This window comes from Rhipicephalus microplus, chromosome 3 (genome assembly GCF_043290135.1).
Source record: "Rhipicephalus microplus isolate Deutch F79 chromosome 3, USDA_Rmic, whole genome shotgun sequence".
NCBI lineage: Eukaryota > Metazoa > Arthropoda > Arachnida > Ixodida > Ixodidae > Rhipicephalus > Rhipicephalus microplus.
Genome location: NC_134702.1, coordinates 164,220,612 through 164,240,762, shown reverse-complemented (window position 1 = coordinate 164,240,762; position 20,151 = coordinate 164,220,612). Strand labels below are relative to the sequence as shown.

The 20,151-nt window shown below is 45.0% G+C and overlaps 2 protein-coding genes across 5 annotated transcripts in view; one reads left to right on the top strand and one right to left on the bottom strand.

Annotated features, from left to right (window-relative positions):
* LOC142803994 (uncharacterized) overlaps nt 1–20,151 on the bottom strand; it is a 48,990-nt gene that overhangs the window by 20,515 nt on the left and 8,324 nt on the right. The window lies entirely within an intron of this gene.
* LOC119170576 (glutathione S-transferase 1) lies at nt 80–18,601 on the top strand. Its single transcript, XM_037421784.2, has 5 exons — nt 80–294; nt 2,180–2,238; nt 4,010–4,151; nt 12,659–12,832; nt 18,388–18,601. The coding sequence occupies exons 1-5, from the start codon at nt 154–156 to the stop codon at nt 18,526–18,528; spliced, it is 657 nt and encodes a 218-aa protein (XP_037277681.2). The 5' UTR covers nt 80–153; the 3' UTR covers nt 18,529–18,601.

The window sequence follows — 20,151 nt, the reverse complement described above, 5'->3', positions numbered from 1 at the left end:
TGACACACGTGGCAAACAGTAGTTTCTTCATACAAGCGTCCAGGGGGCGGCACTGTGTCTTTTAAAATTCCTCTTTGAAGGACAACATATCGCTCGGTTGCGATTGCAATTAGTTCGGTGGAGTGACGTCGAAGAGTGAGGTAGCAGAGCATCATGCCCGTAGAGCTGTATCTCTTTCAGGGTAGCGCCCCTTGCACATTTGTGCAAATGGTAGCTAAGCACATTGGCGTTGACCTCTGTCTTAAGGAACTTGATTTTCTGAAACGAGAGCACGAGGCACCGGAGTTCACCAAGGTACGTCTTGCTGCTCTGTGAAACGATTACAATAGCTTGATACTTAATGCTGCAAAAACTGCTGTTTTTAGGGAAGCTATCAAATAATAATGAGCACTAACTGAATACTCCCAATCTAGCTTGGGCGCGAACGTGTAATATTGTGTAGTATACAATATATTTACCGTTTATGATGATACCTTTTCTGCGTAAGCTTATAGAAACCAGCTTTGCATTTAGGAAAGCAATGTAAGGTGTTTAAGTGTGGGTCAAATTGTTTTGCATTGTTTATATTGCGTGGTATTGGATGTTTCTCTGTGTATTTATTCACATGATAAACCAGAGATGTAGCATGACCCACCTAGCCTGCATACGTCTGGGGAATCTGTATTGTGATTTGGTGCCCGATGCCTTTTTGCCGCAGTAGCGTTCACTCAATTCACCACTTCACCGCACACTGTGCTTCCATATCAAATATCACGTTGATGTCTACGTGTGTTTGGAAGTGTTTATATACATAGTAAGGTGTACTTTCTATGACAGTATTTTCGCACCTCCACTTGCTTGGGAATCGGTCTTAATTTGAACATTTAAAGTCTTGAAGGCTGAGAACTTGTTTTTTTTTGTCGAAGTAGCGTCGTTCAACTAAACGATAACAGTAATGGAAGACAGGTAAATATACACTTGTGAAAACGCCACCGGTGTACTGGTAGGCAAAAAATCTATGTAAAAAAGTTTTACAGAAGGTAGCCTTTGATAGACTAAAACGCGAACTCCTGGGGTTCGAATTATTCTTTATATCGAAAAGTGCTCCAAAGTGGCACAACATGTTTGCACATCAACGCGCGAGACAGTGTACGGCTACATCGAACAAAAACAGCCGAGGTACTAGGTTTGTCGAACAATAGGAGCAAGCAATTTCCTTTTCTTCACAAAATCAGACATTCCTGCATGCAATCAAGATAACCAGCGGAAGGGATAAGGGCAGCGCCGCGTGGAGCAGGTTGAAACTACTGCTTGTCGTGCCATGCTTTTCCCTATTAACCCTCATCGCGGCACCGCCTACCTGTCGTGTGCGTTCGCTTCTTCGTTAGTTTCGTCAACGCAATGGATTCTGTAACACAGAGGAACCCATGGTTCTCCGCAAATGTCATGATAGCATGTACTTTCGGATTTGGAGAAAAGAAGCCTTACGTCACCGCTACGTACCGCATCCCAGCAAAGCAGCTCAGTGCCTCTTGGGAAGGAAACATCTAAACCAAGGCAGACGTTTCTGGCACTGGATGAGAGCGCACAGCTCTCATCCAGCGTGTACCACAATTTCTCGTTTAAAACTCACCCTCGCACAAATCTTTTTTGTAGTGAGCAGGGCCGTGAAGGCAGTGCGCACCGAAATTCGCATTCAACACAATATATTTCAATAACATTGCATGTTAAGTAATCCTGTATATGTAATAAACTCGTGTATTTTCACAAGGTAAATATAAGCGGATTTGACTGTTGGATACCAGTTTCTGAATTGCATAACACCAATTAGGTCAAGCTCCCAGCATGCGTTTTTTTGCTAAAAACAATATAAAAACGTGGGAAGCTAACAGCTAAAATGTGCCAAGTTTGACGAAACATTAGGTTATAAAAGAGCGTCAACCTACGGGTAAAACATGATATGAAAATATAAAGAGAAAAATCCGAAAAGCGAACTTTTTTGTGAAAAGCTTGTGCCACCTTTTTATTATTCATGAATACCTCGAAGTTCACGTTTCCGAAACACAGATGTATAGGTGCGCGAGACAGTTATAACCAATCTAGAGTGTCTTTATTACTTCCTTTGATCTTTTTTTTTCTAACTGGTGACGCTTCCTGAAAATTTCGTGTTAAATTTTAATCGTTTTCTCCTTCCCTTCAGATCAACCCGTTTCAAAAGGTTCCGACAATAAACGACTCTGGATTCATTCTCTACGAGAGGTGAGTTGGAGGAGGCCTGCACTAGTCAAGAGATTTGAATTTATTAGAGAGGGCGAAAAGAACAAAACTTAAAAAACACAAATTGCACAGCTTTCTCTAATTAGAGCAAATCTGGGTCACAGAAGAGCTGGTGGGCACGTTTCCACTTTTCTTGTCAACCATCTCTACCGAATGCTTAAGTAGTCATGGAGCGCGTGTTGGTTCGTGATTGTTACAAGTTTCTGCTTCAGGCTGCAGGCCTCGATCATAGCATCTTTGGCGTGAAATGCCTATTGTTGTTCGGCCACTGCAGCGCTACTTTTTGACAAGCTCCTGCCGATCGGACTGTTACCCGTCAGTGAGATTCATAAAGCGCGCAAGTGCCACAGAAATTGGGGAAATCACACTTTGTTTCAGCATCTATAGCAAATTATCTATTGAAGTTGTTTGGTTAAGGATTGAACACATGTCTGTTCAAGATGACTAGAACTCTCTGTTCATTAGACATGGCACTCTGGGAACATAATGGTTGTGCAGTGAAAAAGCGCCGAAATAATCGTTACTGCAGTGCACATGTGGTTTTGGGATAATAGCAAAAATTTTTGCCGTAATAGCAAAAAATTACCGGATATTTTTGTGGTAAGTTGTCATTCCTGAACTCTGTACAATGCTTTACAACTTGCACAATCTTCCAACTGCTGCACACAAAGCGCCCTTTATAGTTTGTTTTCTTGTTATCATCGCCTGCTTGCTTGCTTGTTCCTTTCTTTTGTGGCTCTCACCCACTAAGGGGGATTGGCCAAGAAGCCGGTGGTTAATGCAAGTCAATACCTATAGATTTTCTAGATTAGGGGAATATGATTACTGTGTTTTGACTGTGAAATTAATTTGGCGCAATGTCAAATTGTTTCAATAACTCATCCTCTTTCTTTTATATATATGATGATAACTAGGGCTTAACGTATGAAAACCACCATATGATTAAGAGAGACGCCGTAGTGGAGGACTCCGGAAATTTCGACCACCTGGGGTTCTTTAACGTGCACCCAAATAAGCACGCGGGCCTACAGCGTTCCCGCCTTTATCCGAAATGCAGCCGCCGCAGCGGGGATTCAATACCGCGACCTGCGGCTCAGCAGCCGAGTACCTCAGCCACTCACCACCACGGCGGGGCCTTCGTTTATATATAGTATATAGATGATATTCTGCAGTGGGCGGGCAATGGCACTTGTTTGTCCTCAGCCTCAATCCCGTCTCTTGTGTATCTATCCCATTTTCTCCGTCCACTCTCCTGTTCATTAAACGAAGAAATTCCTAATGTTTTTCACACAACCCACTTTTACGTTTGTAGGTGAACGACTATAGATGCTACATCGGCTTCCGATTCAGTATACCACAGGATAGAATTTCACTGGTACAAACTCAATACACGTGCCAGTATTGCTGTATATGCCAGCTGTTGATAACATTGTATTATCATAATGCATCTAACTGGCATTACATTTCTTAAAGAACGCATACTCATTCAGGCATTTTTCGGAGTGTATAAGTCGCAGAAAAGCCAAAAGCATTTTACCAGGAATAACGTGTAGCGCGGTAGATGCGGCCTCTCGCTTAGAAAACTCTGTGAAGTGCGGCACAATGGAAGAATCACTTGTACGCAGAAGGTACGCTCGGCCTGCTGTGGTTTGCCTCTTGTTTAAGAAATATGTCATGCGCCCTATATGCTTTGCCCTATGTGTTTATTCATTTTGTGATAGAAATATGTCCCTGCCTCTCCAATTACCTGCAGCTCTGCCATCGCTTACTACCTGGTGAACAAATACGCACCAACGTCGGATCTCTACCCGAAGGACGTCAAGAAAAGAGCACGCGTTGATCAAGTCCTTTCTGTAGTGTCGACACACATTCAGCCAAAGTTCTCGGCATTTTCGGTAAGAATTACGATTGGCAGTTCCAATTCTGCAATAAGCTTATATAAACGTCTTATTTTTCGGAGCGCCTAACAAAACGTTCTTCGAAAACTGTGGCTTACACTTAGCTGTGAAAACATGTTCTCTGGTGCCGGGTTATAATCAGAGTGTTTTTCGGGAGGGAGGGGGAAGGGGGCGGTGGACACTTTTTTTATTTTTTGCGCTTTAGTAAGCCGTAACGAAAAGAAAATAGGGAAAAGTGGGGCATGGGCCTAGTGTGCCATCCCTGGTGTCTGCACAACTGCAAAATTCGCATCAATTAAAGCACATCTTGTACACTTTCTCTCAGGTACGATGGTTGTGCAGACACCCCTGTAGCATTGTGGTCCAACGATACTGCGAGCCGCAGTACGGCTTCCATACTTCCCAATGGGCATGCTAAGTAGGCTTACATCGTAAAGCGAACTCAATACTCGTAGCCTTGACATCAGAGCAACAAGACTTTCCGCCACTCACAATCTGCTGACATACACCTCGCACCTTTCTCTTTCTTTCAACAACTGCCAGCCGAAAAGGCGACCACGTGCTACGTGGTGATGTGGCAACAAAAGAATGCAGGATGTATTCGGAGGGCCAAATTCAAAAATAACTTTCGTTCTTAAGAAAAAGTATGATTTAAAGTAGCCTTCTTAATTTGAAATGGCCTATAACACCGGATCGTGGGAAATTTTTCTTTGACAACATCAGTACTAAATTTATGGTCAAATATGAAACAAATTGCATATTTTCGCTGATATAATTTTTTTCTGGAACATTTGAGGCCTATTTGTAACCCAAGCACGTCTGTACAAAAATAAACATTCCTGTACACTACACTGATACTAAGATAGCTTAGAGAAAGTTCCAGCTAGCGTAACAAAGGTGAAATTTGATGGTGATTGTTGTTTTTGAAGAGGCCTAGCTGGTAAGTAAACACAAAACTTTCAAAATTGTTTGGTTGCGAAACTAAACAAAACCTCTTTATTAGCTCAAGTGCCGCTTTGAAGTGGCGCAAGCATATATATAATTTATGTACATTTCTCCTGTTGTGCACACTTTAGCAAAAGCAAGCGACCTTTGAGAGGGGGCCAAGGTCCTGAAAATATTTATCGAGCAAAAATGTTTCGCGGTCATACTTCACGAGGTATACGAAAAACACGTAAATGTTATCGGCACAATCTGAGATGGTCTAGCGCCACGTCTGGGACACTTGTCATGACATAACCAACAGACAGACAGACAGACACACACACTTTTATATATATATATATATATATATATATATATATATTCGAAGGTCACAGGTTCGGATCTTGCCCACGGCATGTTATCTTTTCACCCACACTTCTTTCTTCACCTTTACGTTACCATTGGCCTATTAACTACCCCTATACTTTCCTTGGCATTATTGTCTCTTAGATCTCATTAATACTTAATACTGTGTGAAGACGAAAAAAAGAGCCCTTAGGTATACACTTGTTTCTCTTATTCATTAACGAGGGTCTCGTACTGGCAGACTTGGTGCATTTAGGCTGTATACGAGGGACTATTGGTCAGCTGCCAGTTAGTACTAAGATCACGTCTACGTGACGCCAAACAGGCTAATAAAAAGTGTGCCACACTCGTCGCCATGGCTACTAGCGGCGCTGACTTACACTCCCACGTTTATATTCACATAGATACCCAATAAAGTGGCGGGGGGGGGGGGGGTAGCTGTCGTGGTAGCTCAGTGGTAGAGCATCGAACGCGTTATTCAAGGTCGCAGGTTCGGATCCTGCTAACGGCAAGTTATCTTTTCACCCACTTTTCTTTCTTCACATTTACATTACAATTGGCCTAGTAGTTAATAAAAAGGTTGATGGTCGCGTAATAATGGTGTTGGTATCCGCACCAGTTCACAGCTTCCTCCTCTTCTCCTCTCTCGGCTCATACACGTAGCAGTATATATATATATATATATATATATATATATATATATATATATATATATATATATATATATATATATATATATATATATATATATATATATATATATATATATATATATATATATATATATATATTGTAGGCATCTAATATGCGCTTCATCCTCATCTGAATAGCAGTCAATCATCATCATACGTTCTGGCTGACAATCATCATCTTCTTTGAATGTGCGCTTCATTATCGGGTCTGTTGCGCTTGTTCGTTCCCGAGTTCACGGCCAATAAACCTCGTTACAACCGAGTCGTCATACGTGGTGGAGGTGGATTGACAATCCCAGTACTTCTCCTTACAACGCCTATTCGCTGGAGCTCCGTTCACGCCGCCGCTTGGACCCTCAGTCCGCCAACATGTCTCACAGTGAGTGGGTGGATGCCCTTTCAGCTCCTGTCTCTGTGCCGCAAGCCCCTCCTCTTTACATCGTAAACCACCAACGTGACCCTCCGATCTTCGCTGGTCTCCGCGGCGAAGATGTGGAGGACTGGCTCGATAACTACGAGCGAGTAAGCGCAACTAATCACTGGGACGACTCTAACAACCTCCGCCGAGTATCGCTTTATCTGACGGGCGTTGCCAAGACATGGTTCTTGAACCATGAGATCAACGTCACCGACTATCCTGCCTTCAAGCAGCAGCTTCGCCAAGTATTCGGCACGCCAGCCGTTCGATCCGCTCTAGCGAGGAGGGCCCTAGATACTCGCCAACAACATCCAGGCGAGTCATACATATCTTACATCGAGGATGTCCTTGCGCTTTGCCGGCGCGTCAATTCTTCGATGTCCGAGTCGGACAAACTGCGCCACATCCTGAAGGGCATCGGAAGCATTGCCTACAATGCCCTTGTTGCCCAGAATTCTTCTACTGTTGCTGACGTCGTCTCTACATGTCAGCGTCTCGACGAACTTGATTCTGTTTGCCTTCAGTCGGGCAATAGTGAACACCGTACAGCAGACTGGGACCTGCGTGACATGATACGGGAGATCATACGCGAAGAACTTCGATCAAAGGGCATCTCACCACCTTCTCCATCTGTCACACAATCTTCAAGCATGGCCCTGCATGACATCGTAAGGGAGGAACTAACATCATTTACCGGTCCAGCCTACGTACAGCCACTTCCGTCTAGCCCTCCAATGTACGCACAAGTTGCGGCCGCGCCTCCTCGCAACGTAAACTCTACTTCGCCGCTGCCATCATTCACGCCGGTTGCTGCTGCCTCACCGGTCCACTTCTGGCCAATGCCACCCGACCCTCCGTCTGTCCACTTGAGTGCGCTATCTCCCGGTGTGCCGGACGCCCCCTACTACCTGCCTTGGCGCCCGTCTCACCCAACATGCTTTTACTGTGGATATCGTGGCTATACATCGCGTTTCTTCCGCAAGCGCCAGCAAGACGAGCGTCACGAGTACGACATGCGCGAACGGGACTTGTCCAGTGGGGATTCTTACGCTTGGCGTTATTCATCTGGACAACACAACAGCGGTCTCCATCTCAACCCGCGTCGACTGAGACGTGGAACACTTACCGTTCAAGCCGACGCCGATCACCTTCGCCCTTCTGTCGCTCCTCCTCTCCTCTTCGGCCAGCCTCGTTTACGACTGACAACCGGTCGGAAAACTAAATGATGCAGTTTTCGGAGGAGAAACTGCATGTAACAGTAGAACTCATATTCCTCCAGCACGCCCATTCAAAATGGTTTCTGTTACGGTGGAAGGAGTTCTCGTGGACGCTTTGGTGGACACTGGTGCTACAGTTTCTGTGATTAGGCATGATTTATGCAAAGCCTAAAAAAAGTAATGACACCTTTTAATGGACCCAATCTAGTCGAAGCCCAGGGGAAAACTATCCGCCCTTTTGCTCTTTGTACTGCTCGTGTGTTTATTGATGACATTTTGCATTACATCGAGTTCACTGTGCTTACCCGGTGCTCTCACCAGCTAATTCTAGGGTGGGACTTCCTATCTTCTTCTTCAGCCGCTATATGTTGTGGTGAACGGATTCTGCACCTAACTAATACGGACTCCATGTTCGACGAAGGCGTCTACAAGCCACTACGCCTGTTCGCTCGCGAAGATCTCGAACTACCGCCACATCAAGAACGAATTGTGACACTGACCTCTAAGGACATCGACCACGGTGACGTCTTGGTGTGCCCTTCGTCGACTTGCGTCGCTAAAGGCGTAGCCCTTGCATCAGGTGTCGTACGCTTTCACCATGGCTCCGCGCTCGTCATTGCTACGAATGAAACGCCAGAGAAAGTTCTCCTACCAGAAAGCACTGCAGTAGCCTGTGTTGTGGATGCTGAGCCTGTCAGCGTCACGCCACTTAAACCTGCCTCTACCAACGACCGTTCTATGAGTAAGCCTGGATCATCCTCTCCCTTCACAGCCCTTATGAGTGATGACTTAACAGCTCTGCAGGCGCAGCAGTTGCTTGCGTTATTAACGAAACACGCCGATTCTTTCAACATCTGCTCCTCAACGTTGGGCTGAACTACCACTGCAGCGCATCGCATTCAGACGGAGGAAAAATCTATTGTACATCGCCGCCCGTACCGCGTGTCTCTCGCTGAGCGAAAAATCATCGAGGAAAACGTCGCTGACATGCTCCTACAAGAAATAATTCGTCCATCAACTAGCCCTTGGTCATCCCCTGTTGTTTTGGTACGAAAAAAAGATGGCTCCGTGCGCTTTTGCGTTAATTACCGGGCACTTAACAACATCACACGCAAGAACGTATACCCCATGCCACGCATCGACGATGCTCTTGATTCACTGCAAGGCGCCGAATACTTTTCAAGCCTTGATTTGCGTTCGTGATATTGGCAAATTCCCACGCACGATGACGACAAAGTAAAAACGGCATTTGCAACCCCCGATGGCCTATACGAATTTAACGTGATGCCTTTCGGGCTCTGCAATGCACCCGCGACGTTTGAACGGATGATCGACACCGTCCTGCGGAGTCTCAAATGGAAGACGTGTCTCTGCTACCTTGATGACATTATAATCTTTTCATCAACGTTTTCATAAACCTGAGGCGCTTGGATGACGTCCTAACGTGCCTCGCCGTTGCGGGTCTGCAGCTCAACACTAAGAAATGCCGTTTCGCCACCAAATTCATCAAGGTTCTCGGTCATGTCGTCAGCAAGGACGGTATTCGCCCTGACCCCGATAAGATCGCTGCCGTCCTTCGATTTCCACGCCCCACAAGACTTAAGGATTTGCGAAGTTCTCTTGGCCTCGCATTCTATTTTCGTCGCTTCATACGAAATTTCGCTTCAATAGCTGCGCCACTTCACAAAGTACTTGCTTCTAATGCACTCTTCGTGTGGTCCGAGGAATGTCACTTGGCGTTTGACCTATTGAAGGAAGCTTTGACGTCAGAGCCTGTACTCTGCCATTTTGATGACACCGCCCCAACACTCCTGCATACCGACGCCAGCGGTTGCGGTATAGGTGCTGTTCTCCTCCAACGCGATAACTTTGGACAGGAAAGGGTCATTGCATTTGCTAGCCGAGTGCTTACTTCTACGGAAAAGAACTATACCATCTCTGAGCAAGAGTGCCTCGCTGTGGTTTGGTCCGTACAAAAGTTCCGTCCTTATCTGTACGGCCGTCAATTCACCATCGTAACGGACCACCACGCCTTATGCTGGCTTTCTACAATGAAGAACTTGTCCAAACGCTTGGGTCGTTGGATTTCACGCCTACAGGAGTATCAGTTTGAGATTATTTTTAAATCGGGCAAAAAACATCAAGACGCCGACGCTCTTTCTCTGAGCCCACTACCTACGGCTTCGTTCGACACTCCAGCTGCCACCTCCAACGACACCAGTGCAGACGTGACTCCCACTTTTGTTGCCTTGCTCACCTCGCTGTACCAACCGTCAATCGACGATGAACAACCCTTCAGTTCTCGCCAGCAGGCTGACCCGTATTGTCGGCGCATTATAGACCACCTTTCAGGAGCTACGCGTCCACCCAATGCACGCCTTCGTCGACAACTCGAGCACTTCAAATTTCAGGACGGTGTGCTGTATCGTCACATATATTATCCTGACGGCCAACGCTGGGTGCCCTTTCTGTCACGCGCTCTTCAACATCATGTGCTTAACGCCTTTCATGACGATTTGACTGCTGGCCACCTCGGCTTTCACAAAACCTACGACCGCATTCAAAGCCGCTTTTATTTACTTGGGATTTCTACCAGTGTAGCAAAGTACGTGGGTAACTGCTCTCCGTGCCAACTTCACAAACTTCCGACATCTCCCCCGGCTGGTCAGTTACAGCCAATGACGTGCCCTACAACACCTTTCGAGGTCGTCGGTGTCGATCTTTATGGAACCCTTCCTGTTACTAGCGCTGGAAATAGATGGATAGTCACCGCCGTAGACCATATGACACGCTACGCCGAGACAACTTCAGAAGCTACTAGTTCAGCATCGGATGTTTCTGACTTTATCCTTCAGGCCATAATACTACGTCATGGTGCTCCTCGTGTACTTCTAAGTGACCGTAGAAAGGTGTTCTTATCACAGCTTTTAGGTGAAGCTCTTCGCGTTTCTGCTAATACACACAAGATTGCGTTCAGCTACCATCCTCAAACAAACAGTCTGACCGAGAGATTTCATCGAACCCTTGCCGACATGATCGCCGTATACATTCAACCGGATCACAGAAACTGGGATAAACTTCTACCGTTCCTCACTTTTGCCTATAACACCGCTGTTCAGCGCACAACCGGATTCTCACCGTTTTATCTCGTTTACGGACGTTCACCTACTTTCTTTATCGATGTTATGTTTTCTTCTTCACCAGCAATGGCCCTCCATCACCATCTTCTTGCGAAGATTATACTTCTCGCCTTGCCCAGTGCCGTCAGTGCGCTCGTATGAACACGGAAGCTACGCAACAAGCAAGGAAGGCCATCTACGATACCTCTCATCGTGGGGTATCATTCCGACCGGGTGACGAGGTGCTGCTATTGACACCAATTCGCACACCTGGTCTCTGCGACAAGTTCCAGCCTCAATTCATCGCCCCATATGTTGTTTTATGTGAGACTTCACCTGTCAACTATCGTGTGACGCCTCTTGTCATGCCAACTGACCGCCGTTACCGCAGCACCGAAATTGTACACGTTTCCCACATGAAGCTTTTCCCACGACGTTCTTCGTCACCTTGACTACCCGCCCGCAGCGGCCAGGCTGGCCGCTTCCACGGGGGGGGGGGGGGGGATCAGTGTAGGCATCTATTATGCGCTTCATCCTCATCTGAACAGCAGTCAATCATCATCATATGTTCTGGCTGACAGTCATCATCTTCTTTGAATGTGCGCTTCATTATCGGGTCCGTTGCGCTTGTTCGTTCCCGAGTTCACGGCCAATAAACATAAACCTCGTTACAACCGAGTCGTCATAATATATATATATATATAATCAAGGGCATTCCGACTCCGACCCCTATCGCTTTCACAAACAACTAACTCTGTGCCAAGACGGAAGACCTTTGACCATTTGCAAAAAGCAAAAAATCAGCAAAAACGCCCAAAAGTACACATAACGCGTATCAAAATTGAAGGCCCTTGTCAAGGCGCTGTGGAAACTTGGCACACTGGGGGGGGGGGGGGGGGCACAACTCCGTCAGCAGCTTTACATCATAGCAGAAACCCACGTGCCCAACTTAATGAAAACCACGACGCAAAAGAGTAAGTTACAAACAAATGGCAAGCCATCCCGAATGCCCTAATCAACCACTTATTCTTTGCGTTTGGTGCGTGCAGTGTTTATTTTGGCTTATGCTTCCCCCAAAAAATCGCAGTTCTCACTTTTTATTTCGCTGCAAAGCTTGAAAATAGGTGGCAGCCCCGCAGCACTACCCCTGGTAGAGAAGCAAGTGTTTCTTTCGAGTTTAACAAACAAACCAACAATTACTCAACAGCCATCGCAAAAAAATATACGCTCCAGTAGAATATTTGAAACGGCTACCGTTCTTTCGTTCACATTGTACTGAAACATACCTCTTTTTATTCAATTACGCCACGTGAGTTTCTGATCTGACCGAACCACCTGATTCAAGAAAATCCATTTGCGAAGAGGAAATTGACTCGCCGTACAACTCTTTGCAATAAACAACGGCTCTTAGGTGAAAAATAAAACAAATATTTACAATTTTTTTGCACTCACTCATTGGGGAGCAACTAGGTGCAGCAAAGCTTGTTCACCTTTTCGTAGAAATCATTTGCATAGAGCAGAAGGGTCTCACTCCTATATAATTTTTTTTTGAAAAATCTGCATTTTCTAGAAAAAAAACACCCTGTATGTTGTAATATGAATCAGTGCTTCATATATTCTTTTTTTTTTTAAGTGAAGCAAGGCATTCATGTTTTGCGCACAAATCTGACCTTTCCATCAAAATGACTCGTGATGCACATGACGCACCCATAGAAAACCACAACTTTCCTTTCAAATTTATACTGCATTTTTTTACCTATTTCCGTAGATACCATCGTTCAGGACCAACAAGAAACCGAGCGTTGAGAGCTTCAAAGAATTTGAGGAAGGAGTCGTCAAGGCTTTCCAGCAGGTTATCGGCGACACAGCAACGTTTGTGGCGTGCGATAATCTCACCCTCGCGGATATTCGTCTAATTTCTCTCCTGGCCTGCATTGTTCCGGTGAGCAGTACGCCATGTATAGCCATTTTACTTTGCCAAAAGACTCGCTCTGCCTTAGTTGTAGCCTCACAACTCAACGCTGAGTAAGAATACAACTGACAGGCAGGGGCGATAGTCGTCGGTGTTGCTATTTATTATGACGAAAAAATTGACCAACTATATTGCCCTCAGCAGTATGTCTCCACGATCATTCCTCATTACTTGCAGCGTCTATTTTCACCTGAACTTGAAAAATGTCTGTGCGGAAAATGCTTTCGCTTTGTTGATTAAAACTCTGCACATCTTGCAAAAAAAAAAGTGGGACCGATGGGTCATTTTCACCGATTCCAAGGGAGCACTACATGTATTGTTCAACCTCTCAAAGAAAACAAATTCTCACCCCGTTTTTTTCGACATAGCATACTTACGCTGTCTGGCTATTTACACTCTTAGTTTAGTCCTGGCTAGACTACACGCCTGCAGGCCGGAAATCAAGTCAAATTATCGCCGCTTCTACGCGGCTCCATAGCCGTGTCCCAGAGAAATCAGCCTGATTTCAAGCGGCCTTCCGAATAACCGGGACAAGGATTAGCCGGGATCTTAGGTCGAATTTTTCTGGCAAGATAAGGCCAGTGGTTAGGCGTGACATTTCTGTAGGTGGCCCAGTCCTGACGCAGTGGCGTAAAAATAAAGCAATATTTTATGCTTTAGAGAGCGGTTTGTCGCCGTAATGCGGCGGATTTTATGACGAAATGTAAATAGAAAACCATAAATGTCCCAAATATCTATATTTGCGACATTAAAGTGCAAATCACACATGAGCCCAGAAATCGAACTCGGGACCGCAGACACGTGAAGCAGATGTCTTACGCATTGCACCACAGCGACCCCGCATGTATGCGAGTTTTTTGTGGGGTTTATATATCTACCAAGGGACATTTTGCAAACCATCGGCGGAACCTTGAACTGTTTTTCTGCCATATTCATGCATTTGATGAGCGAATAGATTGTAGGGCTTCATGAACTCGAGGCAACCACGGTGAGCGCTTTCGGCTCCGACTTCGGTTTATGGTGCGCCGTTCCGCAAGAACAATTAACGTGTGTTTATGCGTCGCTTTAGTGTTTTCCCGTGAACAGCGGGTGTTACGCTCACCGAAATTCACATACGAGGCTGTGTTCGGCTGTCCAAACCTGCGTATGTTTCTTGCACGTGCGTGTGCTGTGAGCAATTTCGCCGATTTGTGTCGGGAGGTACACGCGCGTCGGTGACAGCAGCCTATTGTCAGCTGTTTGAGGACAATGCGCTTTTGCACGTAAACGTCACATGGGTGTTTTAGCGTGTCTACTCCAGCATTTGCATTGCGTACGCGCGAACTGCCATGAACTGCACGCCGGGGCAGCAGTGCCTGTTTAGCATTTCGACGATTACTTATTTCTGCAATTATAATTGATGCGCATTACTTCGTAATATACACACTCATTTCTTATTTATGGGGAGTGCTTACTCTTACATTTATCTACCGTCACACCGCTATTGGAGTGAATGCCGAAACGCGCGCCAATGTCAAGTATGACGTACACAAATTAGTGACGGACAGGTCAGTCTCCCTCCAAATAAATAATGCTTCTGCACATCTCCATTGCCAACGTCCGCGTGTAGTTGGGGTCAAGAAATAGTGCAGAACGAACCCCAAAATCTTTATTGTTACTGCATGCAGTTGCTCTTTTGAAAATGGGAATTTGTATAGCTGGTACATTATATCCACAGCAGTACGTTGGTTGTCTTGGTCGTGGTTCACTGTTACAAATCCATGTTGGAATATGAGAACTGTACCTATTATTCAAAACATTGAGCAAATGTTAGTGAAATACGCTCTCCTGCTGACTTCTGCACTTCATGTTCATTATAAAATTACGCAACCACTAATCGAACATCAACCAATCAATTCCTAATATTGATATTTCTCTGTATCACTGCCTTCGGCTTGTTTCTTTTTTGTCATGCATTTCTAAAATCATCAGTTCAATTTGTTTAGTATAACACGATCAGCAACATACATAGGCCGGTGTTTCAGTAAGTGGTCGCGCATGCACTAGTACTCTTCTATTTAGTGCATGACACAATGGCATACCTGGACAACGGATAAACGGAAAGTTGTTTGTACTATTTTATTGAAATCGAAAGAGTAACACTCGGACTGCACATCCCAGTATATGGCCAAATGCAGGGAGATGTAAGATATCTTGAACAAAGTGTGCCGTATGGCATTGGCTTTGAAAAATATTTCCGTCCCAGACCATATTGTAGAAAAATGATCATCACAAGACAGCGGGGCGAAACCGCGGTGCACAAATGCAATGACATGCAGGTGACGGTGCTCGTGATGATAGCGCCGCGCCGTGCTGGCGAGGAGGTGACAAAAAGGGGGGGGGGGGGGGAGGTCGTTTCTTTCTTTTTTTTCCGCGCTCGCGCTTCAGCAGGGCTATAGCCAGCACCTTTTTTTCCTTTCCCAGTGCTGGGGGGAGAGGAGTTTATTAAAGGAGACGGTTAGGTTTCGGGGTTTCACATGAATACCCTTTATATACATATGCTCGTGCGTGGGTTTGCGTCTTCACCCCCTCACCACACGCCCTTCTTTCGCACGTGACTGTTGAGATTGTTGCTACTGTTTTACAAAAAATTAATACGACTTAACACAACATGGTAAAATCAGCCGGAAGTTTCGATGGACGCTCTTTGCTCTCAACTTCTAATTACAACATCAATGACAATATCGTAGTTAAAAGTGAGTTTCTGCGATTCTATTAACTTACGAGGCGATGAGACAGAAAAAATGAGACGATTGGGCACAGAAAGACGAAAAATGAGGGGATCTTTAGGCTCGATATTACATGGTGTGTTGTGAAGTATTTATACAGAACAAGTGTGTTGGTATAACCCCCCCGCGGTGGCCTATCGGCTCGGGTACTCGGCCTCTGCCCTGCAGGTCGCGGGATAAAATTCTGGCTGCGGCAGCTGCATTTTCGACGTAGGTGAAAATGCTGTAGGACCGTGTGCTCAGATTTGGGTTCACGTTAAATAACCTCAAATGGTTGAAATTTCAGGAGTCCTCCACTACGGCGTTTTCCATAATACTGTGGTGGTTTTGGGACATTGAACCCCACACACAAACTAAGGGAAGAGGTGTATTAATGTGTGCGCCTTTTGTAGTTGGTGACCTGCTTTAAACCATGAAGTAAAAATTATAATCACATGTTCTAACACACGATGGCTATGTACGCTAGTACAATGCCTCATACTGCGATATAACGTGTCGTGTTGTGAAGCACGATTACAGGACGAGTGCGCTTGCAGAGCTTGAAAGTTACTTTCACATCATTTTCAGGCAGAGTGTGTTATGTTTACTTTAATTTCAAGCACACACGTAGCTGTGTAGCAGAACACCCATTTGCCACGCAAGTGATCTGGGTTAGAACCTCACGCGCATTCGGAATTTTAGGTTGTTTGTTTCATTTGCATCTTTTTCCAACTTTAGGTCACGCAAGAGATGTTGATTTTTCGCTCACAGCCAATGACGTGGACGCCCAATTTTCAGCGAAAGGAACTCTTTATCACTCTCCGGTTAAAAATTCAGTGCATTTATCAACTCCTTGTTATGCAACTCGGCACGGCGAAACGCCTGCCACTATCATTTTACTGCAAAATGATGGAATGAGTATACTGATGATAGCTTAGGTGTAAGGTTCGTCGTATATGGCTTCCCTATTTTTGTGTATACTCGGTAAGCTACAAGCCGCTGAAGCACAAAGTAGTCGCGCTCAGGAATATAAGGCGCAGTTCACAGAAATTCTTAACTATGAAAAGATATAAGACAAGAAAGAAATTAAGCTACTGAAAATATATGAGAGGCTATTTGTAGTTTTTAGCTGTAATCTTATTCTACAGTCTATTACATTAACGGCTCTTTGATTTATTCAGGTGTGTCTGAGAAAAAAGTGAGCTCTCAGTCGATTGTCCTTGTATTCTCTCTGTTTAGTACCTGCTATTTCTGATGATTCCTTCTAAATTGATCTATTGCAGATTTACTGATATATGAGGTTTAATGTCTCGAAATCACCATATGATTTTCAGAGACGCCATGGTGGAGGGGTTCGCAAATTTTGACCACCTAGGGTTTTCTAACGTGCACCCTGATCTGAGCACACGGGCCTAAAGCATTTTCTCCTCCATCGAAAGTGCAGCCACCGCAGCCGAGATTTGATCACGCGACCTGCGGGTCAGCAGCTGTGTACCTTAGCCACTAGGCCACTGCCGTGGGGCTTCATCGTAAATTGCGGTCTCTTCGTTGTTGTATATAAGCATACACTGTCTGAATTTATATTCTGCACTCGAAGAGCAGCATTGCTTATCAGCCACGCTTCATAGACAGTCTAAGTACCAACATAACGCATGACGTGCTCGGGAAGAATTTTCGGTTAGGGGGGAGGGGGGGGGGCTAATAAAAACTGAAGACATTTAAAACAGGCCGCCGTTGATAAATGCGAAGTGCTTATCGGCGTACTGCAGGCACATTGAACATCCATCCATCTGTACATCCGTTCTTCGTTCGTCCATCCGTCCATTCATCCATTCATCCATCCGTTAATCCATCTGTCCGTCCGTCCATTCATTTATTCGTCCAACCAGTCGCCTACGTCTAGAGGCTTTTGTGAACACCCTCTTAACTTGGGGTAAACCAAAATCAGAGCTGGAGAGTAGGATGGTTTGAAGAATACGACGTGCTGGTTATGACATGAATGCACAATCCTGGCTGATACGTCGTCTACTCTTTTTTGCCGGACGCGTGTGCCACATGTATCCGCATAAAATAAGCTGGTATGTGCCGCGGGTATTCGGGAATGCGCCACAAGTGACTGACAGTTCATGTATACCAATGAACGGTGAGAACAGACATAAGCGATTTTAAAGCACGAGGGTTGAGAAAATCTTAAATCGTAAGCACTTTTCGAATAAACCATGATGTTCATGAAACGTCAGTTGTGGTTCCAGTGCTGGCTATCCACTTTTATAAGCATTATATATGTACACCTAAAATACAGCCGTCATGTCGGGTTAACATCAGTTGTAATTAGGCACCACCCATTGCGGTGCATGTAGGTAGCAGTGCCTAGGGCTACGATCCTCGCGAGCAGAACTGTTACATATAGGCTTCTCCTTCTATTGCTAATACCAATGCTTCTGCTAGCATCATTGCGCAACTGTGAACAGCTGCTTATGTAAAACAATATCTCACAAATGAACAGTTGTCTGTGCGTACAACATTTGTAGATATCTTTACCGTCATTTTGTAACCTTGCGCTCACTAAAAAAATACAACACAATATTTCCCCACCCCACATGCTTTGCATAACATCGATTATCAAGGTGCATAGATCTGCCAAAATTTGTTCAGTTGTTTCAGCTCGCAAAAGGGCAATTTAAATGCTGAACCAGCTGCGTTATCCGTAGGTGAATATTAGGGGCACAATTACTGGCTTAGTTTCTCACTTTCTTCAGTTGTTATGCTTCTTTGCAGCTGAAGGATCTTTTCGATGGGTCGAAGTACCCGAATGTGGCAGCCTACTACGACCGAGTGACCACGAAGATGCCCTATTTTGAAGAGCTTTTGCGACGCCACATTGAAGATCGTTCCAGATTTTGGGCCACCCTTCAGTAAACACCGAAAAAGAAGCCAGCGACGAAGCCTAAAAAATTATAATAAAGTGACAGTCATGTCCACCTCTAAAAAATCTTCCGGAAATAAGAAGGAATTTTCGGATGATAACAGGAGACACACAAAAAAAATTGAGTATATGGCGCGTCTCTACAGGGCCCATTCGGTTTTGTACTTCACAGTTTTACAGCGACAGTAGCACACGCATCTTTTCGCAGTGCATCTCCGCACATGAACTTCTTTGTTAGGCCTATCAGGGTCCACCACGGTGTAACAGTGCTTATGGTGCTCAGCAGCCGATCTGAAAGTTGCGGGCTCGATCCCAGCATCGGTTATCTAATTTAGAGGGACGCGAAACGATGTAGGCACGTATAATGTGCGTTGTAAATAGGCACGTTAATGGAGACCAATTTGTCAAAATTTTCAGAGCCCATCATTTCGGATCCTTCCAAGATGATATCGGTGTTTCGAGACGTGAAACTGAAATATATTTATTATTAAACACTTCAGGAGTGTGGCTAAACCAGAAAATCAATCGATGCGCCTTCGGGAAGTTCAAGCTTGTTGGCATGTATCTATTCAAGCGTATAGACCGCGGCATAAGTCCTGCACTTTCGCAGAAAGCACATTAAAATAAGGCGTAAATTATTTGATGCAAGATTGAAATACCGTGAATGCGAAGAGAACGGTGTATTTTTTTCTGGCAGGGCTCTTTTCAGAGTGTCACTTTTGAAAGCTTGCTGTTTCCTCTAGGCGAAAGCATGACCGTGTGGAGGCAGTTCTGGCCGAAAATTTGATCGCCATAGGATTTCGCTTCGCGGTTTCTATAAGCGTAGCCACGTTTTTTCTGAGAACGAGACCACTAACTTTCAGGGCAATACTTGTGGTGTGCCACCAGTCGCTTCAAAAACCGCAGCGTGCTTGTGCCTATTTGAGTATCCTCATTCGGAACCTTCCGGCAGCAAGGCCTCGTTTTGATGTCTAAACCAACCTGTTATGACACAATTTTAGAACAGGACTATGCCTTTTAGCTGCCGTATGATTGCGCAGTACTGCTACTTGTTTGAGTTCGCGCTTATCATGCATAACAGTAATGTTTTATAGTCGTCAGTGACACGCATGAGAACAGATATACCAATACCTCTTTATTTAAAAAAAATATAAGTGGCGGAAAGCCAATCATTTCGTTTGGACCAATGCAATGGGAACTTTCTAATGGTATTCAAAGCTATCGTGCCGACACACACAGTGCCGTAAGCAGGCTAAGGCCTTATCACCCTCCTTCTCTCGCCTCCGCACATTTTTGCAAACATTTTAGGCCCTCCTCGAATGCAGAATACACAATATAGATGGATCAAAGCAATATACAATGGTGGGCAATTAGTTTCAGTAAAACTGCCAACCGCAGAAAAAAAGCTACTGGGAATTCTTTTCCCGATTGCTAATACTTGCCAATTTTTCAAGTCAATCAATAATTATTTGTGTAACTTCTGCTACATGTAAGACAGGTTGGCCAATCAATGACGTTCAAAGTGAAGTACTGAAGTGTAAACTTAGAGACACTATTTCTTTGTTAGGCGCAGTCAGTAGTAAAAACTAACATACAATGATGCCAAGGAAAGCATA